General features: G+C 35.8%; 1 protein-coding gene across 5 annotated transcripts in view; it reads left to right on the top strand.

Annotated features, from left to right (window-relative positions):
- EEA1 (early endosome antigen 1) overlaps positions 1-26249 on the top strand; it is a 114870-nt gene that overhangs the window by 62001 nt on the left and 26620 nt on the right. For all 5 annotated transcript variants that reach the window (XM_045463567.1, XM_045463565.1, XM_045463566.1 and 2 more), the window contains 6 exons: positions 680-799; positions 9671-9874; positions 13039-13239; positions 15624-15737; positions 18821-18976; positions 20710-20849. In XM_045463567.1, coding sequence (XP_045319523.1) covers positions 680-799; positions 9671-9874; positions 13039-13239; positions 15624-15737; positions 18821-18976; positions 20710-20849 — 935 coding nt within the window. The remainder of the gene's footprint in view (positions 1-679; positions 800-9670; positions 9875-13038; positions 13240-15623; positions 15738-18820; positions 18977-20709; positions 20850-26249) is intronic.

The raw sequence follows: 26249 nt of genomic DNA, 5'->3' as shown, positions 1-26249 counted from the left end.
TAGCTTCATCAAGCTAGGATTTTCTTCTAGACCCAGAATCTTGGACATGGTAGATGATTCTGTTTTGTCCCAATAAGCGATAATTATGATTGTTTTGGAAAAAAATAAAACAAATATTGGTACTGTGATTTAGATTGTTGTTACAAAAAAATTGTATGTAATTAATTCCTTGATCATATTAGTATAGAAAAAAGCAATAATAAACTAAATGCCAACCTAAAGAAAGAATTGTGTTCTTAGGGTGAGTCCCTAGGAATACCTAGGGAATAGTTTCATAATCATGAGATTAGAATTCTATAAGTAATGAGATATTGCTTTTAAAGTTGATTTTATATATTGTGTGAATTTAGGGTTTTTTTTTTCTTTTTTTTTAATGTTTATTTTTTGAGAGAGAGAGAGAGAGAGTGTGAGTGGGGAGGGGCAGAGAGAGAGGGAGACACAGAATCTGAAGTAGGCTCCAGACTCTGAGCTGTCAGCATAGCCCAATGCAGCGCTCGAACCCATGAACCGTGTGAGCCGAAGTCGGATGTTTAACTAACTGAGCCACCCAAGCGCCCCCTTGAATTTAGGTGTTTACTTCAGACTCGAGAATTTTGAGAATTGAAGTAATGCCAGATATTTACGAATGATAGCATTATGCTTTTAAGTTGTTAACTGACAATCTACATTTTTTTTTAAGTTGAAAGAAAAAGTAACAAATTCCACAGAATTGCAGCATCAATTAGATAAAACGAAGCAACAACATCAAGAACAACAAGCTCTTCAGCAAAGCACTACAGCAAAACTTCGAGAAGCTCAGGTGAATATTCTTTGAATTATTAGCCTTTTAAACAGGAATTAACCAGGTCATTATTCTTTTGTTGTAGTAAAACTAGATAATGCAAAAAACTTGACTCTGAAGGGTTTTGATAATTTTCAGTGTCTAGATGAGCAGAAAATCTTTTTCTTTTGATTGCTATGTTGAAATTTTCTATTTTAAAATTATTATAACTAGATTTGCTATTGTAAGTGTACTTATTTATATAAAATATTTAAATTTTATTAAATTTCTTTATTATGTAGATGAAATACATTATTGCTTATTATTTATTATTTTTAAAAGTACCTTATTTGAAAAATTAAAACAAGTACAAATTTCCTGATTTAGTTAGCCCAGTAAAAAAGAACATTTTGTATATTCTACAGTAGAACTTAGTATTTGTTGGTCATGTCTTTCCTGCTTTAGAACCATCATAGGAACATTGGAATTGTAGGCATAGAAAATATAAGTGATTAGGTTAAACTTATACAGATTCTATAGCATAGCTTAGAAGATTGAAACAAGTTAAATTTTTGTTTTGTTACAGCGAGGGGAAGAGGGTGCCCTCTTTTGACATTTGTTTATTCCTTCAGTCTTTCATTAATTCATTGAATGTTATTGAGTACTACATGTCAGGCACTGTGGTAAGCACTGAAAGTAGAGATGGGTAAGACAAAGTGCTTGCCTTCTAGAAAATGGTAGTCTAATGATGTGTAAACAGAAACAATGTTGGAGTTATTTAAAGGAGGCTATAAGTAAGATGTCTCTTTCCCTTCTGAGTTTGGAGAGTGGGATGGGAGTCAGATGGGTAGAGATAAAACTATTGTATTCATGTACTTGTTCTTTCATTTATTCAGTAAACAAATATGTATTAATATCTACTCTTAGCCAAGGAAGTGATTTTATGGATGTGACAGCAAATGAAATAGACAAAGCTGTCTGTTCTCATGGAGCTTAGTGAGGGGGACCAACAATAGCCAAGGTAAATAGGCAAAATGTGTGGTGTGTTAGATGGCAGTCAGTGCTATGGAGATGACAAAGGAACGGAGATTAGAAATTATCTGGGGAGCTGTAGGTGGGACTGCAGTGTGAGATGGGATTGCCAGGGAAGACCTCTCTGAGAAGATGAAAGAGCCAAAGGAATAGAAAGTGTGAGGCATGTGGATATCAGAGAGAACAACATCCATACATTAAAAAGCCTTGAGGCAGGAACATGTCTAAGGACTATTGGGAAGCTGGTGACTGGAGTGGTGTGAGACATGAGAGGGTTAGAGGGTCACAGAGTCCTGGAGATCACAGAGGAGTAACATGTCAAGCCTCATAGATAATTCTGAGGATTTTACTGTGAGTGATATGAGAAATCATTGCAGGGTTCTGAGCGAAGGAGTAACATGATCTGACTTATAATTTCACAGGATTACTCTGGCTGCTGTATTGAGAGTAGACTGTAGGGACATGTGATTATAAGCAAAGAAATTAGCTATGAAACAACTACAGCGATCCAGATAAAGAGATCATATGGCTTGGATCAGAGTAGAAACAGTGCAAGTAATGGGAAATGGTCAGATTCTACATATATTTTAAAAGTGAAGCTGACACATTTACTGATAGATTGATGTGGGATATATATAGAGAGAAGTCAAGGATGATTTCAAGAAGTTTGGCCTGGTTAATGAGGAGGATGGAGGTCAAGCAAGATGAAGACTGAGAATCCATTGGATTTGGCAACATGGAGGTCATTGATGACATTGATAAGAGCAACTTGGATAGAGAAGTAGGAATGGAAGCCTGATGTAAGGGGTTCAAGAGAAAATGGGGCAAGAGAAGTTTGATACAATGAATGTAGATAACTGTAGGAGTTTTACTATAAAGAGTAGCAAAGAAATAGAGTAGTAAGACTGAGGTAGAGAATTTGTCATAGGTCTGCAGCCGTGGGCTTTTTTTTTTTTTAAGTTTATTCATTTATTTTGAGGGGGAGAGAGAGAGGTGCACACAAGTGGGGGTGGGACAGAGAGAGAGGGAGAAGGAGAGAATCTCAAGCAGGCTTTGCACTGTCAGCATAGAGCCTGATGTGGAGCTCGAACTCACGAACTGTGATATCATGAGCTGAAATCGGACGCTTAACTGACTGAGCCACCCAGGAGCCCCAAGTGTGCTTTTTAAAAAAAAATTTTTTTTTTAATGTATATTTATTTTTGAGACAGAGAGAGAGAGCATGAACAGGGGAGGGGCAGAGAGAGAGGGAGACACAGAATCTGAAACAGGCTCCAGGCTCTGAGCGGTCAGCACAGAGCCCGACACGGGGCTCGAACTCATGGACCATGAGATCATGACCTGAGCCGAAGTCGGACGCTTAACCGACCAAGCCACCTAGGCGCCCCCCAAGTGTGCTTTTTTATAGCGTGCCCCAGAATTAAATTTATTTATCCAATGACAGACAAAGCTGGAAATGACAGGCTTTCAACTTCTTATAGGCAGGTTGTCTCTTAGACTGAGGGGAAAGGAAGGGGCTGAATTAAACATGTTTAGCTTCTTTCTTTCTTTCTTTCTTTCTTTCTTTCTTTCTTTCTTTCTTTCTTTCTTTCTTTCCTTCCTTCCTTCCTTCCTTCCTTCCTTCCTTCCTTCCTTCCTTCCTTCCTTCTCTTTCTTTCTTTCTTTCTTTCTTTCTTTCTTTCCTTCCTTCCTTCCTTCCTTCCTTCCTTCCTTCCTTCCTTCCTTCTTTTTCTTTCTTTCTTTCTTTCTTTCTTCCTTTCTTCCTTCCTTCCTTCCTTCCTTCCTTCCTTCCTTCCCATTTATTTATTTATTTATTTAATTTTTTATTTTTAAAAATTTACATCCAAATTAGCATATAGTGCAACAATGATTTCAGGAGTAGATTCCTTAGTGCCCCTTACCCATTTAGCCCGCCCCCCCTCCCACAACCCCTCCAGTAACCCTCAGTTTGTTCTCCATATTTATGAGTCTCTTCTGTTTTGTCCCCCTCCCTGTTTTTATATTATTTTTGTTTCCCTTTCCTTATGTTCATGTTTTGTCCCTTAAAGTCCTCATATGACTGAAGTCATAGGATTTTTGTCTTTCTCTGACTAATTTCACTTAGCATAATACCCTCCAGTTCCATCCATGTAGTTGCAAATGGCAAGATTGCATTCTTTTTGATTGCCAAGTCGTACTCCATTGTATATATATTTACCACCTCTTCTTTATCCATTCATTCATCGATGGACATTTGGGCTCTTTCCATACTTTGGCTATTGTGGATAATGCTGCTATAAACATGCGGGTGCATGTGTCCCTTCGAAACAGCACAACTGTGTCCCGTGGATAAATGCCTAGTAGTGCAATTGCTGAGTCGTAGGGTAGTTGTATTTTTAGTTTTTTGAGGAACCTCCATACTGTTTTCCAGAGTGGCTGCACCAGCTTACATTCCCACCAACAATGCAAAAGAGATCCTCTTTCTCCATATCCTCACCAACATCTGTTGTTGCCCGAGTTGTTAATGTTAGCCATTCTGATAGGTGTAAGGTGGTATCTCATTGTGGTTTTGATTTGTATATCCCTGATGGTGAGTAACGTTGAGCATTTTTTCATGTGTCGGTTGGCCATCTGGATGTCTTCTTTGGAGAAGTGTCTATTTGTGTCTTTTGCCCATTTCTTCACTGGATTATTTGTTTGTTGGGTGTTGAGTTTGATAAGTTCTTCATAGATTTTGGATACTAACCTTTATCTGATATGTCATTTGCAAATTTCTTCTCCCATTCCATCGCATGCCTTTTAGTTTTGCTGATTGTTTCCTTTGCTGTGCAGAAGCTTTTTTATTTTGATGAGGTCCCAGTAGTTCATTGTTGCTTTTGTTTCCCTTGCCTCCGGAGACGTGTTGGGTAAGAAGTTGCTGTGGCCAAGATCAAAGAGGTTTTTGCCTGCTTTCTCCTCAAGGATTTTGATGGCTTCCTGTCTTACGTTTAGGTCTTTCATCCACTTTGAGTTTATTTTTGTGTATGGTGTAAGACACTGGTCCAGGTTCATTCTGCAAAACATGCTTAGTTTCTTATTCCAGACTTTCAGTTGGTTAAATTGAATTCCCCATTCCCTGGGGAAGAAGAATAAGAAAAGGATGACAAAGAGACCAGGCAAAGTCTCTCATTATGGAAATTTCAGAAGTCCTAAAAACTAATTAAAGAAGTAGAATCAGTGTCGTTCTAGGTGTATATATGTGTATAAAATTATTGTGGTAGCACAGAGGACAGTTATCTAACTCAGTCTGGAAAAGAGCAGTCATTGGAAACTTCTTAACAGTGACAATTTGAGTTGCAGAGCATGTGCAGATGTTCCTGGGTTGTGAAGATGGTGATAGTAAAGATTATACTCCGAATCAAGGAGTTAAAAGGGCAAGGATAGTGAAGCTGATATGAACTAAACTGAGATTGGAGAAGAGACCAGAGCATTAGACATGGGTGAGTTTATAGAAGGTCTTTTGTGACATTTGTCCTTGAAGACAGAAGAGTATTGAACGGGGGCGCCTGGGTGGCGCAGTCGGTTAAGCGTCCGACTTCAGCCAGGTCACGATCTCGCGGTCCATGAGTTCGAGCCTCGCGTCAGGCTCTGGGCTGATGGCTCAGAGCCTGGAGCCTGTTTCCGATTCTGTGTCTCCCTCTCTCTCTCTGCGCCTCCCCCGTTCATGCTCTGTCTCTCTCTGTCCCAAAAATAAATAAACGTTGAAAAAAAAAATTAAAAAAAAAAAAAAAAAAAGAAGAGTATTGAATGTCCTGAGAGAAGTGCCATAGCCAGATTTGATTATTGTTTTTTAAGTATTTAGAAAGAGAGAGACAGAGTGTAGGGAAGGGGCAGAAAGAGAGGGAGAGAGTCCCAAGCAGGCTCCGCACCATCAGCACTGAACCCTATGTGGGGCTCGAACTTACAAACTGTGAGATCATGACCTGAGCCGAAAACAAGAGTCAGACACTTAACTGACTGAGCCACTCAGGCACCCCCCAGATTTGATTTTTAAATAAGTTATTCCTGTGGTTGTGTGAAAGGTGGATTTCAGAGTGAATATTCTGAAGCAGGAGATCAGTTAAAAGACTAATATATGCAGTCGTTTGGATGAAAAATAATAATGGCGTTAGTTCAAACAATTGTTAAAGTTGTTATAGGGCAAATATGAATAATACCTGGGCAGTAAAAAAAAAAAAAAAAAAAAAAGTAGGACTTAATAGTTGCAGGGAATGAGAAAGAAAGTAAATGACTTCCAGAGTGATAACAGTGAGTACATGGTAAATGGAGGTGTCATCAACTTTGTTAGTGCATCTGAGACAAATGGCCATTTCATTGGGCAGTGTTGTGAGTTCAATATTGGACGTTGTTGAGGTACCTATGGTATATATTCATTTAAAGCTGTGAGAAACATCACAGTATATATGGGGCAAATGGAATTATTAGAATAGATGTGATCAGCCGGGGAGGGAGTGTACTGAGGAGAATAGACAACTGGTAACACAAGACTTCTGGGAAACATTAGCACCTAACAGGATGGAGGATTGGAGGAATCGCACCCCAAAGGAAGAGCATGATCAGCGTAATTAAGGAGAACCTGCCAAGTGGAAGCCAAAGGAATGGGGAGAGTCAAAATTTCAGATTAATCAGCAACTTCAAATGTGCATGTGTAGTAAGGATGCCAAGTATGATAAGTGAAAAATGTCCATGATATTAAGCTATAATTATTTATTATAAATATATATTCTTATATATATGAAGGATTCTTATATAATATTCTTGCTAAACATAATTGCAATAAAGTGATAGAGATGAAAGGCTGATTTTTGATGAGTAAATGAGAGATTTGCAAAAGTAAATTTGAATTCCTTTTGAAATTTAAATACAAATTGTATAAAGACTGCACAGTAGTGGGTGGGGCTTGGTCTGCGAAGTGTTTTGAAAACAAGAGATACCTGAACATGTTTATAGTCTGGGACAGTCTGGGAGAGAGGGAGTCATTTGAGGGTATGGAAGGAGAGGTGACTGAAGGAATAGGGTATTGATAAGCTGTGAGGTCATTGATACAGTGGGTGGTGGTAAATTTGAACTTATTCTCTGAAGGATATTCTTTGAAGCTTGAGGAAAGGAACTAAATATGGATTTATCTGTCTGTTGTCTATCTTTATAGATAAGAGAGTGAAAAATCAAGGTGCATCATCCCTGAAGTACCTTTTTTTTTATGGATCTCCCTTTTTTTTTATGGATAAAGTTGGAGATAGTTGAATGGAAGGCAGACAGAGGTTAAAAATCTAGAGAGAATATTGAAGATTTTATTTTATTTTTTTTATTTTTTATTTTATTTATTTATTTATTTTGAAAGGGAGAGTGAAAGTGGTGAAGGGGACGAGAGAGAAAGAGAGAGATAATCCCAAGCAGTCTCAACACCACCAGTGCAGAGTCTAGTGCAGGGCTTGAACTCACGATCTGCAAGATCATGACATGAGCTGAAGTCGAATGCTTAACTGACTGAGCCACCCAGGTGCCCCTTGAAGCTTTTAAATAGTTATTGAGGGGAATGTTTGAGGTAAGAATCTTACTCAAGTGAAAGGATTGACAAGATGATTTTAAGTATATAATGGAGGTTGCGATCTAGAACTTTGTAGTGGCACCAATCTCTGAAGGTTTATGATTTTGCTCTAACAGTTCTTAGAAATGAAGGTGTGGAGTAAGAAGATTGCAACACTGATCTAGGATTGGGCTTTTTTAGGGTGGCTCTGTGGGGAATTTGTAGGTGAAAGGAAATGGAGAATGTTGAATAGTTGAGAGGATAGTTAAGTTAGTTCGTATCCATGTATGAGGTTCAGGAAGAGAAATGAGGCATGTGCTATATAAGTCAGAAGAAAATTGAGGTCAGTGTCTCTTTGGCATTGCATTGAAGAGCAGAAATGAGGTCATGAAATTGGAAGATGGTCAGGAAGTTGTGGTCACAGAGTAGGACAGTTGAAATTTTTCATCTGGAACAATTTCAAGTGATTACAAGATCGTACATGTGAGTGAGTGAATAGAATGAGGTCCAGGAATTAAGATGATATGACTGTTGAGGCTGTGCTCTTAATTCTTTGTGTATTTTGTATTTCCCAGGAAATTGGCAGAAATTGGGATTGAGAGAAAGACTAAATCAGGTCTCAAGTCTTCAGTGAATGAGGTAGGGATTTATAGATAATAGCAACACAGAATAGAAGCTAGAATAAATGAACGACATACTTCCCAAAGCAGCATGAAGCTTTTACATGAGGGGGAGAGTTATGGTGGTGAAAAACCAGAAAGAAGTCAACCTCCCCTGCTTGCCCAGCAGAATGGTCCTTACGTATCTGAGAATGTTGAAGGGGAATCAGCATCTATAAAGGGTGAACTAAAAATTTCAGTTCTGACTGTTCTGGAAACAAAACTTAGGCCTGGAACTGTGGTTCCAGAAGATAAGTGGGATGTGGAGAAGAGGGTCATTAGTGGCAGGAGTAGAGAATGAGAGCAGAGAGGTAGGTTGCCTTTCATCATTTTGTGATTGAAACTTAGATGAGAAACATGTTTGAAAGTGATCTCAAATAGTGTAATATTGGTGCAAATTTTGGAGAGTACCAGTACCAGGTGGTTGCTGACTCTGTCCGAGCAAGGTGGTATGGGGTATAAGGTTTGTGGAAGGGCTTGTTAGGACCTGGTTCTGGGGAGAAGTGAGGCAGAGCCAAAGAATGTGGGTCGGATAGCTCCAGAATATTAATGGACATTGTTCTGGATGTGGGCTAATACACCGTGCTCTGTGTAACACTAAGACCCTCGGTAAAGTAAAAGAAGTAAAGACTAAGTAAACACTTAGTAAAAAGTAAACACTAAGACCCTCGGTAAAGTAAAAGAAGAGGGATCCCTTGATGTATTGATAGAAGATTCCTCTTGGGGTATTGAAGTGAGCCTTCATGAGTATGTCTGTGTTTGAGTGCAATCCTTTATTTTTCTGTTCATTCAACAAATATCGTAGAACATTTGTGTCTTGGATACATCAATGAATAAAACAGACAAAAATCCTAACCTTTGTGGAGCATATATTCTAGTGAGGTGGAGGGAAGCAGATAAACATGAAAAATAAATAAATAATTTATTGTGTTATAAGTGCAATGGAAAGAAAATATTCAGGAGAAGGAATATTTGGAAAGGCGGCAATTTTAAATGTAATGGTCAGGATAGGCCTGATTGAGTAGGTGACATTTGAACAAACATTTTTTTATTTGTAAGTTTATTTTTTTTTTTTTGATAGAGAATGTGCACTAGTCAGGGAGGGGCTGAGAGAGAGGGAGAGAGAGGATCCCAAGCAGTCTCTGCACTGTCAATGGGACTTGATCCAACGGATCATGAGATCATGACCTGAGCCAAGATCAAGAACTGGATGCTTAACCAACTGAGCCACCCAGGCATCCCTTGAACAAACATTTGAAGGAGAGGGAATGAGCCATGTGACCTTGTGGGTGAGGTATTCTAGACAGAAGAAACAGTGAGTTCAGAGGCCCTGAGGTGGGAGTGTTCCTGGTGTGATGAAGGAATAAGGAGAGTCCCTTGTGTCTGAAATGGATTAAACAAGAGGGTACTGGGCAATGAGGTCAGAGTGTTAGAGTAAGAATGTGGTTAATTGAAGGTTTGGGGGGGGTTAAATTCTAGTTTACTATTGATAATATAGATTTATATTATTAAACACGTAGTTCTAATTAAGTTTGCTGTGTTAAAATGTAACGAGTAGAAAAAGACGTAAGACTCAGAATTTGAGTTGTAAAATATATTATCAGTCATTTTCTGTTTGAGGAATAACTTTTTAAGTTCTCTATCGTTAAGGTAGTAGTTTTCACTTCTTTACAGAATGATTTAGAACAAGTACTACGTCAAATTGGCGATAAGGACCAGAAGATCCAGAACCTTGAAGCCTTATTACAGAAGAGTAAAGAAAATATTTCCTTACTAGAAAAAGAAAGAGAAGATCTTTATGCAAAAATTCAGGCTGGTGAAGGAGAGACTGCTGTTCTCAACCAGTTACAAGAAAAAAACCATACCTTACAGGAACAAGTAAGCCTGTCGAATGTGTTCTATTTCTATTTTTGTTTGTTTTTCTTTTTAAATTTATTTATTTTGAGAGAGAGAGAGTGTGCATGAGCACAGGAGGTGCAGAGAGAGAGAGGGAGAGAGAGACTCTCAAGCAGGCTCTGCGCCATCAGCATAGAGTCTGATGTGGGGCTCAAACTCATGAACCAGGAAATCATGACCTGAGCTGAAATCAAGACTTGGACACTTAACCAGCTGAGCCACCCAGGTGCCCCAAATGTGTTCTGTTTCTAAAACTCACTTTTATCTTTCTAAATATTGCTAAGTACTTTATTTAAATGCCTCTTCATTCTGGTTATTATTAGTACTTTTTAAATACTACGTTTTTTTTGACAAATACCATCCAATTTACCTTAGAGATGGGTTGCTATTGTAGTAAAAGTAAGTTAGCATGATTTGACAAAGACCTCAGTTCATGTCCCAGTATATAACCTACTACCTGTGTGACCACAAGCAAGTAATTTCATCTTGTTAGCTCATTAGAAAAATAGAGATGGTGTTAATAATACATACTTGCCTCATGGCATTTTGTGATGTTTTGAAAAAAAAGAATAATAAATTATATTTATAAGCTAAAAGCACTAATCAACTGCTAGTTATTACTATGTATTGGTTAATATGCAGGCTTACTAGTTACTTATATTTTGGTAATTATGTTTTTGGAACACATAGCTAATAATAATTTTGATAAGTTGCTCATATGTAGTTTAAGAGAAACCTAACAAAATTTGGCTTAATCCATTTTCAAACTGAAAGAATTTATAGTTGCTTTTTTGGAAGAATTTCCCAGTAAGAGAGTTATAATTATCTAAATAAGAATATAGTAAAACAAAATATCAGTAAGTAACAACCACTTTTCTAATTTTATTTATTTATTTATTTTATTTTTAAAGTTTATTTATTTTGAGAGAGAGCGCAAGCTGGGGAGAGGCAGAGAGAGGGAGAGAATGAGAATCTCAAGCAGGCTCCACACTGTCAGTGCAGAGCCTGATGAGAGGCTTGAACCCAGAAACTATGAGATCATGACCTGAGTGAAACCAAGAGTTGGACACTTAACCAACTGAGCCACCCAGGCACTCCTGTAATTCTTTTAAAATAATAAATAAAAATAAATCTATGTTATTTGTGCTTCTGGCCATGTTGAAGTAACTGATACCTATTTTGTCCTCTCACCATAAACAACTAGAAAAGAACAAAATAGTATCAAATCACTATTTTCAGATACTGTACAACAAGCAATGCAGTGGTTTGATTCCTGAGAGAAGAGAAGCAAGGGAAGTGAACCTTTTGACCATTCCAGCTTCTGGTAACCCAGAGGCATTTTCCAGACTGGTGTAGGTTGGGGGAATCCAAGGAAAGCACAGTGGTCTCACTGAACAAAGTACTAAGAGATTAAAGTTTAGGAAGGTTGAGGAACCTCAAATTGTGGGGCAGAATATCAGAGAGGAGGGAACAGTGGAGAGAAGAAGCTCTAAAAATCTGCATAGGGATCAACTTAAGCCTTCAGCTGACTGCTAAACTTTGCATTCTTATGTGGGATTTCATGTGGCCAGGCAATGAACAATTGTTAGGAGTTGCAAACTGAAAAATTATCAGAGCTTGGAGATGTTTATGCAAGAGCACAAAGATGTGATTGAGCACTTTGGGGCCATTTAGTAGAAACCCTGGAAATGTCACACCTTGGGATAAAGATAAACCAGCTAGGGTAAAAGCTGGTGTACACCTGACTTAATAAAGCATGAAAACAAGCCTCGGAGGATCCAGCTGAGCCATATGTGGGTTAACTGCCTGCTGGGACAAAATTAAGCATTTTTGAAAGAAGGCAACAAAGTCAAGATTTGTTTCCATAAATATCAAAACTTTCTAGACATTCGAAGAAGAAAACATGTATGGTTCTTAAAATATGTTTATGGTTGTAAAGGAAAAACTATAATGGAAATAGAAGTGGGAATGATTAAAAAAAAAGAAATAGAACTTTTCTCTCTATATATGGAATTAAAATTTTATTGGATGTGCTTAATCAACCAAATAGAAAACAAAAGTGAACATTAAGACAAGGCAATTGAAACTGTCCAAAGGAAGCACAGAGAGAAAAAAGACTGGGCTAAAAACCAAAAAAAACTATACTTTAGTGACCTGTGGGACAAGATCATGTAATCTAACATACATATAATTGGTGTGACAGAAAAGTGGGGAGGGGAAAAATATTTATTGAAATAATGGCTGAAAAAAATTTAAATGTGATTAAAAATATGAACGCACAGGGGCGCCTGGGTGGCGCAGTCGGTTAAGCGTCCGACTTCAGCCAGGTCACGATCTCGCGGTCCGTGAGTTCGAGCCCCGCGTCGGGCTCTGGGCTGATGGCTCGGAGCCTGGAGCCTGTTTCCGATTCTGTGTCTCCCTCTCTCTCTGCCCCTCCCCTGTTCATGCTCTGTCTCTCTCTGTCCCAAAAATAAATAAACGTTGAAAAAAAAAGTTTAAAAAAAAAAAAAAATATGAACGCACAGATTCAAGAAACTCATTGAATTCCAAGCAAGGTGCACCAAAGAGACATTAGATGAATTGGATTTCATCTAAATTAGAATTGTTTACCCTTCAAAAGATACTGTTACAAAAATAAAAGTCAAGACACAGTGGGAGAAAATACTTGAAATACACATATCTGACAATTCAGAAATACTCAGAATATATAAGGAACTCTTATTAATTATATCCATGATTGTCTGGGGCTAGAGATGAGTGGAGAGTACTGACTGCAAAGGGGCATGAGTAAACCTTTTGGGGTAATTGAAATGTTCTCTATCTGATTGTGGCAATGGTTAAGTGAGTGTATATATTTGTCAAATCTCCTCAAGCTGTGCAATTAAACTAGGTGAATTTTATTTCATGTAAATTCTAGCTCAGTAGAGATGGTTTTAAAAATAATAGGAATCTCTGAATTGATGTTGTTTTCTTATGATTTTGCAAGATTATTTACTTATTTGTGGAAAGATGAATAAATTTTCTTAAAAATATGAGATAACTTATAGAGCACTTTAATACTCTCATGGTCCTTAAATTTGTTTTTTTTTTTTTAATTCTTCTTATATCATTTGTGACCTTCATAATTAGTCTTCCTTGTACGATAGGTAATTCAACTAACAGAGAAGCTGAAGAATCAGTCAGAAAGCCATAAACAAGCCCAGGAGAATTTGCATGACCAAGTGCAAGAGCAGAAGGCACATCTTAGAGCTGCACAAGACCGTGTCCTTTCCTTAGAAACTAGTGTCAATGAATTAAATAGTCAATTAAATGAGAGCAAGGAGAAGGTCTCCCAGCTTGACATACAGGTAATTTTGAATTATTCAATTTAATGTGAGTTTTTCTGAATAAAACACCAATTGTAGGCCATCAAAAATTTAAGACTGTAGATTTTTTTTTAATTCAAATCCAAGTTAGTTAACATATAGTGTAATAATGATTTCAGGGATAGAATTTAATGATTCATCACTTACATATACCACCCAGTGTTCATACCAATAAGTGCCCTCCTTAATGCCCATCACCCATTTAGCCCATCCCTCCACCCAGCACCCTGTCATCAACCCTCAGTTGTTCTCTGTATTTAAGAGTCTCTTGGGGCACCTGGGTGGTTCAGTCAGTTAAGCGGCCGACTTCAGCTCAGGTCATGATCTCATGGTCCGTGAGTTCAAGCCCCGCGTCGGGCTCTGTGCTGACAGCTCAGAGCCTGGAGCCTGTTTCAGATTCTGTGTCTCCCTCTCTCTGACCCTCCCCCATTCATGCTCTGTCTCTCTCTGTCTCAAAAATAAATAAACATTAAAAAAAAAAATTAAAAAAAAAAAGTCTCTTATATAAGGTTTGTCTCCGTTTTTTTTATTTTTTTTTAATTTTAATATTTATTTATTTTTGAGACAAAGAGAGCACAAGCAGGGGAGGAGCAGAGACAGAGAGGGAGACACAGAATCTGAAACAGGCTCCAGGCTCTGAGCTGTCAGCACAGAGCCCGATGTGGGACTCGAACTCCGGAATGTTGAGTTGAGATCATGACCTGAGCCAAAGTTGGATGCTCAACCGACTGAGCCACCCAGGCGCCCCTATCTCCCTCTGTTTTTATTTTATGTTTCCTTCCCTTCTTCTGTGTTCCTGTTTTGTTTCTTAAATTCCACGTATAAGTGAAATCATATATTTGTCTTTCTCGGACTTAATTTCGCTTAACATAGTATACTCTAGTTCCATCCACATTGTTGCAAATGGCAAGATTTCATTCTGTTAGATTGCCGAGTAATATTCCATTATAGATATCTACATATATATAGATAGATATCTATATATATATCCCACATCTTCTTTATCCATTCATCCATCGATGGACATTTGGGCTCTTTCCATACTTTGGCTCTTGTCGATAGTGCTACTGTAAGCATTGGGGTGCATTTGCCCCTTTGAATCAGCACTCCTATATCCTTTGTATAAGTACCTAGTAGTGTAATTGCTGGCTCATTGGGTAGTTCTGTTTTTCATTTTTTGAGGGACTTCCATATTGTTTTCCAGAGTGGCTGCACCAGTTTGCATTCCCACCAGCAGTGCAAAAGGGTTCCTCTTTCTCCACATCCTCACCAACATCTGTTGTTGCCTGAGTTGTTAGTGTTAGGCATTCTGACAGGTGTGAGGTGGTATCTCATTGTGGTTTTGATTCGTATTTCCTGAGGCCATCAAATGTTTTAAATTCTGTTTCTCCCTGTGTCTCTGTCTTTCCATCTCTCTTTCTGTCTCCCTGTGTCTTTGTCTCTCTCCCCCTAATCCCTGACCTCTCTCTCACTCTCTGCTTTACTTAGTAGTGGAAAAACCTTGGGAACAAGAATTAAATAAAGGTGCTATCTAGACGGTTTGTTTAGCTTTCCTGTTTGCCTTTTTCCCTCTTTATCTCTTCTGGCAAACTACACCTTCTGAAACCACCAGAGCCTTTTGCTTTTCTTTTTTTTTTCCATGAAGTCCTTATTATTGTTTTTGAAATTCAGTCATTTGATATTACACCATTAGATTTCTTGTTAAATACTTTTTGACTTTGATTTTTAAATTTTACTTTAAAGGTTAGATTAAAAAAATACTTTTATATGCTACCATTATATATTTTTAATAACCTTCTTTCAGAGGCCAGTACAGAATTCACGTTCAATGCATCAGTGACGGGGTGGGAATTAAAACGTGTTTCTTTTTCCATTGTCATCGTTGGTTTCCTATTCTATACTAGAGAAAGTTATAGAAACATATCTAAGCCTTGATTATCTTTATTTTAGGAAAACAATTCTATTGAAAGTAAGAAATATAAAATAACAGGCATGCATACTAACTTGGAGGAAGAGGATACACGTTTCTTTCTAATTAAAATATAAATATTTGTTAGGTGGGTTACATGATAACCCAATATTTGGAAGTCCAGTTTGAAAGAGGGAGAAGTGTTTTGGTGTCATATAGGGACATATATATATCATAATAAATCTCATCATTTGTCCAAACATTGTTAGGAGTCTTTTCTCCCATATTCATTCCTGTGTTGGGATTATTACATACTTATTTTTCAGTGTCTAAATCCTTATGTTTTTTTTGCCAAAGGGCTTAATTTTTAAAATAATTTGACAAAAGCAATGCATGTTGAAGCAAGAGAAAATCAAGAAATAAATACACATTAAATGACTGGCAAATTTTGTTACAGATTAAAGCCAAAACTGAATTATTGCTATCAGCAGAAGCAGCAAAAACTGCTCAAAGAGCAGATCTTCAGAATCATTTGGACACAGCCCAAAATGCATTACAAGATAAACAGCAGGTAGGTGAACGTGATACAGTCTCATCCCATAACCTAATGTTTTGGTAGATAAATTAATTGCAAACGTGTATGAAAGTGATACTCAATTTTATTAATATTGTGATCTACTTGTTTATTCCCCTTAATTTCTGCCTGAGTTCAGAACCAGTTCTAGATGCAGGAGTCAGACAGAGGAAGATAAAAATATCATTTTTGTTTTTGATAAAGCGCAATTGGTGTGTAAGCATGGTTGGGCTTCTTAATTTTGTATTAAGTCCTTAGTGTTGACTAAGATGTGCAGCTGAAATATCTGTTCCTAATTGTTGAATTGTTGCTTCATTGCATCAATGATTGGTAAAGGGAGACAGACTCTCACACCTGTTCTTAGTAGGTAGTCTGGGCCATGACCTAGATTTACTTACCTCTTGGAAGCAGGAAAAGAGCACCGTGTATTCCAATGCAGTAAGAGTTCCTCTTTTATTTTGGGGATAAGAATAAGTAGGGCTGCAGGGAATACATAAGTTACTTTTCTCAATACTTCTAATAGAATAAAGGCTTCCTACTTAAGGGCCAAGGTCAAAATGCTGATAGATTTTTCTTCCCTTTTAGCAAATGACATTTTTTAAATTTACTTTTTATCTGAGTGGTAACACTGGTTGTTGGCCTGATTTTTTTTTAATCAATCTAGTAATATATCAAGTTAACAAAATAAAAGCTTTGTTTTCTATATTTACCCTAAACTTCAGTCCTGTTTTCCTTCTTAGAGGGAATGTTTGCTCTTAAATTTGGTATGTACCTGTCCAGAGTTCTATAAGCATTGGGCAAATAGTGTGTGTATGTTCATATATAACACACACACTAATATTTTCTTTTATGCACGTAGAATTACTGTGTATGCATGTTTTGCAACTTTTTACTCATTGCTACATACATCTGGAAAATATGATCTAATCACAAGATCAGTGCTAGAAACTGTAATGAAAAGATTATTGATAAGAATAATCACGTAAAAGTTTAAAAATTTTTTGCCAAAAATATTACTAACAAAATTAGAAAGCACATAGCAAAAGAATAATACACTTTCTGAAATATGTCTGACGAAGGATTAATATCTTCAATATTTAAAACAGATAGGAATTGCATGAAGCTACAGAAGAGTAAATGATCAAAAATATATTAGTGAATGTTCAGATTAAGAATCAATTGTAAATTAAGACAGTATGCCCTTGTTGAGGTGAAATGTGTTTGTTTAATACTGGAAGGATTGGAGATGGTGTAGAAGAGGAAGAGTAAGTCACTTTCATACGTTGCTGGTGGTAGGTAAGTTCAACCTTTTAATGGTGATAGGGAGAGCTGTTTGCCAATATATTCAAGAACTTTAGGGTTTTTCATATTCCTTAGCTCACTTTTAGTCGTTTATGCTAAGGGAATAATCATAGCTTTTAGGATGCTATTTACATTTCTGTTAATAAAATACGGAAAGTTTAGTAGCAATCTAAGAATCTAAAATAGGACATTTGGCTAATAAAAGGTCTGAATCAATAAAATGGGAATTTATGCAGTCAAATACAATATTTTAGAAAATAATGACACAATTTCATGATGCATTGTTATGTAAAAACAAAGGTTATAGGGGCGCCTGGGTGGCGCAGTCGGTTAAGCATCCAACTTCAGCCAGGTCACGATCTCGCGGTCCGTGAGTTCTAGCCCCGCGTCAGGCTCTGGGCTGATGGCTCAGAGCCTGGAGCCTGTTTCCAATTCTGTGTCTCCCTCTCTCTCTGCCCCTCCCCCGTTCATGCTTTGTCTCTCTCTGTCCCAAAAATAAATAAACGTTGAAAAAAAAAAAAAAATTTAATAAAAAAAAAAAAAAAGGTTATAATAAAACCTTTGTATGGCTTACAAACCTGTAGTATGTAAAGTGAGGTTCTACTTCTATTTTAAAAGTGTAAATATAAACCACAACTTCTTTATCCATTTGTCAGTTGATGGACATGTAGGCTCTTTCCATAATTTGGCTATTGTTGAAAGTGCTGCTGTAAACATTGGGATACAAGTGCCCCTATGCATCAGCACTCCTGTATCCCTTGGGTAAATTCCTAGCAGCTTAGCAATGAGAAAGAATGAAATCTGGTCTTTTGTAGCAACGTAGATGGAACTGGAGAGTTTATGCTAAGTGAAATAAGGCAGGCAGAGAAAGACACATACCATATGTTTTCACTCATATGTGGATCCTGAAAAACTCAATAGAAGACTGGGGTGCGTGGGGGTGGGGGGAGGAGAAGGGGTGGGGAAAGTTACAGAGAAGGAAGGAAGCGAACCATAAGAGACTCTTAAATACTGAGAATAAACTGAGGGTTGATGGTGGGAGGGAGGGAAAAGTGGGTGATGGGCATTGAGGAGGGCACCTGTTGGGATGAGCACTGGGTGTATGGAAACCAATTTGACAATAAAGTTCATATTAAAAAAAAAAGAAATAATACCAATTGTAAATCAAGTAAGAACAAAAGTGTAAATTAAAAAATGGAAACATACAGAAAAGACTGAAAGGAAAGTTATCAAAACATTAATAGTGATTATCTGTGGGTGGTGGGTTTACTAGTGATTTTAATTCTTTCAGTGCCTCTAGATATTACAAATGAACAAGTTTCATAGATATAGTCACTGTAATAGTTTTTAAATGTTATTTTTAAAAATTGCATCTTTTTTTAAATATGAAATTTATTGTCAAATTGATTTCCATACAACACCCAGTGCTCATCCCAACATAAAAATAGTATCTTGAACATTGAAAACATTTAATTATAATATAAAAGTGTTATTTTATTATTAGTGTATTTAATGTTCTATTGTATCTTTTGAGTCCTAAAATAACTCTTTCTAGAAAAAGTTAAGTGGTGATGCATATAAACTTAATATCTCATGCTATGTACAATTTCAGTTCAGGTCCTTTGTACTAGTAAAATAACCTCTGATAGTTCAAATAGTTTCTTAACCTTCAAATAGTTTCTTAAATAGAATTAGAGTTTTCAGTAGTACTTTGATCAAACATTTGGGAATACAAGAAAGAAAACCTTACCAAAGTTTTCAATTGTACTTTTCTATAGGAGTTAAATAAGATCACTACTCAGTTGGATCAAGTCACTGCAAAGTTACAGGATAAGCAAGAACATTGCAGTCAGTTGGAAAGTCATCTTAAAGAATATAAAGAGAAACACCTTTCTTTAGAACAAAAAACTGAAGAATTAGAAGGTCAAATTAAGGTTTGTATAAAAGATATTGAGTGTATTACTTATATTTCCTGCTACTGTAGTAATGGAAACTGATGACCTAGAAGGAATCAAAGGTTTTAAATTTGCAGACAAAGGTGAAGTTGTGTTATAGAATTTTAAATTACCTGGAATTTTTCTGGTCTTAATTTTGAATTGCATTCTTAATTTTAATTTCTTTATTAATGAGTGGCTTTTACAAATGGCAGTTATACTGGTTCCTTTGTAATGTTTCAAAAAAACAACCAACCAGGGATTTACTCTGTAATTACAAGGAACTTACCATTTTGTTGTCGTTGTTATTGTTGTTACGAAGCCTCTTCTGTTCCATCATTCCTATCTCCTTCCCTCCTTATTTCAGAATATATTTCACATATGACAGACCTCTTCACTTTTTAAATTTTACATTTATATCTTTTGGATTTTGTCTTTAGTTTAATAATAAGTTTATGCTGTGGTAAACTGTTTCTTAACTTCAACTCCAAGTGAAAGTGTTGATGTACTAAAGAGATTAAATGAGTAGACCTGTCAGACAAGGGTTTGACCTGAGTCCTTTGTCCTTGAAATGGGATCTACTATTGATTAAACAAAGATTTCTCAAATTACTATATATATGTAAATTATACCTTCACAAACAGAACACTTCTGTAGAACTATTGGATGTGTACATGTATATGTGTATATCCACACCAATATAACATGGAAGAAGAATTACATTTTTAATTCTATTTATGAGTTTCTTTTTCTTTATGGCCAGTGATGATAGTAATGACACATTACTTTTTGTAATAATTTGAAAAGAACAGAAAAACGATTTTACCGAAAAGTATCAAATGAGAATTCTTTTTGGGTATCTTTTACAAATAATTGTTTAGAACCGAGAGTGTCTCTTGTGATTATCAGATCTTTAACATTTGGTAATTATTTTAGGGAGTATTCCATATGTTTTTTGTAATTATTTGTTACAAAATTTTACAGTTGCATAAAAATCTATTGTAAGAGTTGCGTAAGAGCTATAGATACCTAGGTTGGTTTATAAAATATTTAGGGTGCAAAATTTTTACAACTATGCAAGAAAATGCATTACTCCTATATATTCAAACTTTAACAGTTTGATTTTGCAAATTTGCAAAAATGCACACAGTTATATGTATATGTATGAGACAGAAACTACACTGTGAGGAACAACAGTCTCTAAACTGAGAATTTAAAGGTGCAATATCAGGAATTCAGCTGTCTTTATATTTAGCGGCAATAGGTACTAAGGAGAAGGATGATATGACAACTCCATTTTAGTTTTGAATATTTACAATTACATCAGTGTTGTTTACTGGATATAAAGGATAATATATGTTAATGAGCCTATGTATGAACCTGTTACCTAGTTTTTTCGTACTTGACTTAATAACTTTTACCCTAGCAATAGACACAATTATTTTAAGTTTATTCTGTTATTTAGAGTTAATTTTAAAAAACAAACTTGGTGACTGCCTGTCATGTACAAAGCCTGCTGGTAGGTCCTCTGAAAGATTCCAAAATAAATAGTTCCTTTACTCAGTAGTGGCTTCAGAATGGAAAATGTGTTTTTTGTTATAACATAAACATTTTATGGTTATTACTCTGTGTTATGTCAACACCAATTTGAGTATAAACAAAAATGTTATATTTAATAATAAATGGGTAATTATTGACATTAAAATGGTTACTGTATTCTGTTTCTTTCATAGAAACTAGAAGCTGATACTCTTGAAGTTAAAGGAAACAAGGAGCAAGCTTTGCAGGATCTACAACTGCAAAGACAGCTGAATACAGATTTAGAGCTTAGAGCCACAGAATTGAGTAAACAACTTGAAATGGAGAAAGAAATGTAAGCTAAACTACTTAAGGGAGAGGATTATAAACTAAGTGTTAAAATCTTCTGATTTCAGGTGTGCCTGGGAGGCTCAGTCAGTTAAGCGTGCCACTCTTGATTTCAGCTCAGGTCATGATGTCATGGTTTGTGGGATCAAGCCCTGTGTGAGGCTCTGCGTTGACAGAACCTGCTTGGGATTCTCTCTCTGCCCACCACCCCCATTGTGTGTGTGTGTGTGCGCGCGCGCGCGTGCGTGCTTGTGTGAGTGCGTTCCCATTTTCTCTTTTCCCTCTCAAATATTTTAAAAAACTCTTGGGATTTCAGTTTTGCTATCACAGTGCTTAAAGATTTATTATATGTTTTTTCCTATTGGTTCTATAATCTGATGTTAATATTGAATGAAAAATAAAACCATCATACTATGGTTAAATTTACCTTCACTAGAAAGGACTGAAAATTTGGGTCATCTAATCTCTTTTCAACAGTAATATGGTATTCATTTATCTGGGTTAAAGCAATTGTTTTGAGTTGTTCACTGATTTGAATAAATTATTCTGAAATTAACAAATAGAGGAGTATTTATATATATCACCCAAGAGCAACCAGGCTTCTGTGTTGAGGGACTATACCAAGTAGGGAATGTATACTTTCTTACAAGAAATGACTTATTTTAGCTTTGTGGTACATCTTGACAGATCGTATTTATGAACACAAGGGAAACACCAGAATCAGTGTACCTTTTAACAATTATTGAAGTAAAATTTACATACTGTTAAATGCACAGATCTTACATATAAAATTTTGAGTTTTAGTAAGTGTATACTCTGTGTAATAATATGCCCTCCCACCCACAGCATTTTCATACCCATGGAGTTTCCTCGGGTGCCCTTCTAGTCAATACCTTGTAGAAAACCACAGTTCTGTTTTCAGCCTTCATAGATTAATGTTGTGTGTTTTTGAAATGAAATCATACAAGTATGTTCTTTTTTTTATGACTGGCTTTTTTTTTTTTTCTCAATGCACTATTTTTAGTTTTGTCTGTATAGTTGAATATTATTCCACTGAATGCATTACAGTTTGTTTATCTGTTTTCTGTTGGTGAGTATTTTTAGGTTGTTTGCAGTTTTTAGGTGTTATGAATAAAGATGCTATCCGTTCTTATACAAGTATTTTTGTGAAAGCACAGGGCTGTGGTGGAGTAGATGTATGTTTAACTGTATGAGAAATTACGAAACCTTTTCCCAAAATGGCTGTACCATTTTATACTTCTACTGGGAATGTTTCATTGCTTCATATCCTTGCTAGTATTTGGTGTTGTTGGTCCTTTAATTTTAGCTATTTATTGAATATGAAATGAGGTCTTATTGTGGGTTTAATTTGCGTTTCTTCGCTGTGGAGTGTCTGTTAAATTATTTCACCTATTAAAAAATTTTTCCCCATTGGGTCTTTTTATTACTGATTTGTAGGAGTTCTTTATATATGCAAAGTTCTGATTCTTTTTGCCAGATAGCCATTGAGTTAACCAAATAGATTATCAAGACTTTTCCTAACAGCTTTTTTTTTGTTTTGTTTTGTTTTTTGGTGATGTCTTTCAGTGAAAAGTTTTAAATTTTGCTTGAATTCAATTTGCCATTTATTTTTATTTTATGTTTAATGTTTTATGTCATTTCCAAAAAACCTCTGCCTATCCCCAGGGTTTATGAAGAATTCTCTTATGTTTTCTTCTGGAAGTTTTACAGTTTTAGTTTTTACATTTAGGTCTAGGATCTATGTTGAACTTACTTTTGTGAGAGGTCTGAGATGGAGTCCAGGATCACCTTTTTTCCTGTACATCATTAAGTTGTTCTGGTACCATTTGTGGATAAAACTTTTTTCTTCCAATGAGTGGCCTTTGGTGCCTTTGTCAAAAGCAGTTTACCTAATATATGTGAGTTTATTTGTGGGCTTTATTCTGTTTTATTGGTCTGTGTGTCTATATGATATCCTGACATCAATACCGTCCTATTTTGATTTTTGTATCTTCTTGGTATCAGGGCTGTATCAGCTCTCCAACTTAATTCTTTTTCAAGGTTGTCTTGGTAAAGTTCATTGCTTTTTACATATAAATGTTAGTATTAACTTGTCCATTTCTACAAATAAAATTACTGGGTTTTGATTGGAATTTCAGTGAATCTCTAGTTCACTTTGGGAGAGAATTAATGTTTTAACAATACTGAGTCTTCTAATCTGTGAACATAGTATATGTCTAATAATTATGTCTTCTTTAATATCTCTGGTCAACATTTTGTTGTTTTTAAAATAGGGATCTTGAATATCTGTTGCTAAATTTAATCCTAAAAACTTTGTTTTTCAATTTTATTGCAAATGGAATTGTTTTTTAAATATAAATTTGTGATCACTTGTGGCTAGCATAAACATACAATTGAGTCTTATCTGTTGACTAGCCTTGTTAAGTTTGCATTTTTGTTTTCTAGAGTTTTTAGAATTTTCCAAGTGGACAGTCTTGATATATGTGAATTGGCAACAGTTATCCTTTTTTTTTTTTTCTTCAGTATGTAGGTCTCTGATGTTTTTTCTTTTTTCTTGACTTACTGCTAGCCAACACCTCCAGTGAACATTTGAATGTGAAAAGATAGTAGATATCCTTGATAGACTTCATTGTTAATTTTGAAATTAGCTGTAGGTTTTTTGTGGATTCCTTTATCAGATTGAGCACATTTCTGTATATACTAGTTTTCTTAAATTTTTTTATTAACTTTTTTCTGCATCTATTGTCATGATCATATGTTTTTCCTCCTTTATTCTGTTAACATGGTGAATTTTATTGATTGCTTTTTAAATATTAAATAACTTTGCTTTCCTGGGATAAATCCCACTTGATCATCCTGTATTATTCTTTTTATATATTACTCTATTTGACTTGATAATACTTTGTTTAAAATTTTCTTTGCATTCATGAGGACTACTGGTTTGCAGTGTCCTTTGGAATCATGGTTATGTTGGTCTTAAAAATAAATTGATAGTATTCCCTCTTCCCCTCCTTTCTTAAAGAGTTTGTATGTGATGAGTATTATTTGTTAAATGTTTTATTGAATTCACCAATGAACCAACTGGCCTGAAGTTCTCTCTGGGTTGCTTCTTAATTTGGAGTTCAATTTATTTAATAGATACAGGGCTATTATTGTTTTCTAACATTTTAGTTGAGTCAGTTTTGGTAATTTGTGTTTTTGAAGGAATTCATCCATTTCATCTAAACTTCAAATTTATTGGTATAATGTTCATAGTATCATTATACTTTTTAAGGTCTGTAGGGTCTATAGTGATGTCTTATTATTCTTAATAGCAGTAATTGGTGTTCTCTTTTTCTTGATCAGTCTAATTTGGGGTTTGTCAATTTTCTAAAAGAATCTTGTAATTTGATTTTGTCACTTTTGTGTTTAATTTATACCTCATCTTCTCTTTAGCATTTTCTTCCTTAGATTTTAGGTTTAGTTTGCTCTTCTCTTTATAGTTTTTTAATGTGCAACCTTCCCTGTGAATGTTTACCTTTTGTAGTATATCTGTTTCATTTTCTCAGTTCCTCACCCTCTTTGTATTTTGTCAATGCCAGATGTCAGGCTTCTGCAGATGGTAGTTACACGTCTTAGTCTAGTAAAATCAGTATAGTATGACAGTTTTTTTAACAGATGGAGTAAATTACCTTGAGGAAGATTGTCTCTTTTCTAGTTTGCACTAAGTGCTTAATGGGCTTATGAAAGCTCTGAGTATAAGGATGGGTTAGTTTAGAAGATATTAGAATCTAAAATATTAATTTATGTATGAAATTTCAAATGTCCTTGGTGGCAGAGAGGGTGTGTGCTTCCAGACATAACCTAAATAGTGATTAAAGCTGCAAAGATGAGCTATCTTTTGTTCACTACGAAGATAGAATTAATCTCTTAGCTTGTTCTTGATGTTGATGCTTGGTTTGGGTCTTGCTACAAGATCTACAATGGACACAAAACTCACCAGAATTATGATGGGTAAAAACCAGTTCCACCCCATTCATCTGGATGTCTTATGAGAGGGCTTGTGACCAGTCACATTTCAGTAGACTTTGCCTTTATATGTTAAGTAGGCCACTGTGAGTTGACACACTTGATCTGTAACAAGGGTATGAAGAGTTTTGACTCTCAGTCCTACAGATGGAAGCTGAGAGCCTGGGAAAGGTACCCTTCAGGAAAATGAAATAAAACCCATCAGACTGTTGATTAAGTTGTTTGACACCTTCATGGTTTTGTATTTGGAAGTGATGATGAAAGATTTCTTGTTTTCACATCTAGTAGAGTGGATCCTGATGCTTTGAATTTGAGGATGTAGAGGTACATTCGATACCTTAAATGGCCTTCCTTCTCACACCAGTGCACAGGTATTTGGGGAGCACATCTGATCCCTCATATCACCCATTGAGTAGTTTGTCTTCTCTGGAACCCAGTCATCAGTTCATGAAGATCACCTCTGAGTTAGTTCTTATTCTCCTTCCCGAGGTCCCTATGGGCCCAGTGTTTCTTTCTGTTTCTAATGGGTTCAGTGTAAATGCGCCCATTTCTAGTCTATGTTCTAATAATGTATGGTTCAGAACTCACTCAGAGACTTCTATATCATTTTGAGGTAGGGAAACCTTTTAATATTAAAGGATTTTTTTTGCCTATATACTTTATGGAAATGTTTTTTATGTGGAGTCTTGCATTTCTACTGTACTACATAGGAAAAAAAGGGCCAAGGAAACACATCTGGGATTTGACTAAACCTCATCTCTGATCCCAGGGCTCAACCCAGAGAACAGGGTAAAGTTTTCCCTTTCCCAAGGCCCACCTACACCTATGTATCTAATTCTCTTTCCAGCTCTCATCTTATGGTGTATTTTCATTACTATACAGTTAATATTTTTTCTAATCTCCTTTGAGATTTTTTTTTTTTTTTGATGCATGGGGTTATTTAGAAGTATATTGGGTTAGTTAAAAGTATATTGTTTACTTTCCAAATATTTGGAGATTTTCTAGATAGCTTACACTTATTGACTTCTAATTTAATTCCATTGCGAACAGAGAACATACTCTATAAAATTCAGCTTTTCAAACTATCTTATTTATGACCCAGTGTATGGCTTATCTTGGTTAATTTTCCATGTACACATATGTGTATTCTGTGTTAGATAAAGTGTTTTATAACTATCAATTAAATCAAGGTGGTTGATAATGTTTAAAAAAATTCTTTTTGTTTGAGTATAGTTGACAATGTTACATTAGTTTAGGGTGCACAGCGTAGTGATTTAACATCTCTGTATGTTATGCTGTGTTCACCAAAATGGTAGCTACCATCTGTCACCAGACAACATTATTATAGTACCATTGGCTGTGTTCCCTATACTGTACT

This window comes from Leopardus geoffroyi, chromosome B4 (genome assembly GCF_018350155.1).
Source record: "Leopardus geoffroyi isolate Oge1 chromosome B4, O.geoffroyi_Oge1_pat1.0, whole genome shotgun sequence".
Lineage (NCBI taxonomy): Eukaryota > Metazoa > Chordata > Mammalia > Carnivora > Felidae > Leopardus > Leopardus geoffroyi.
This window is presented reverse-complemented; position numbering and strand designations above follow the sequence as displayed.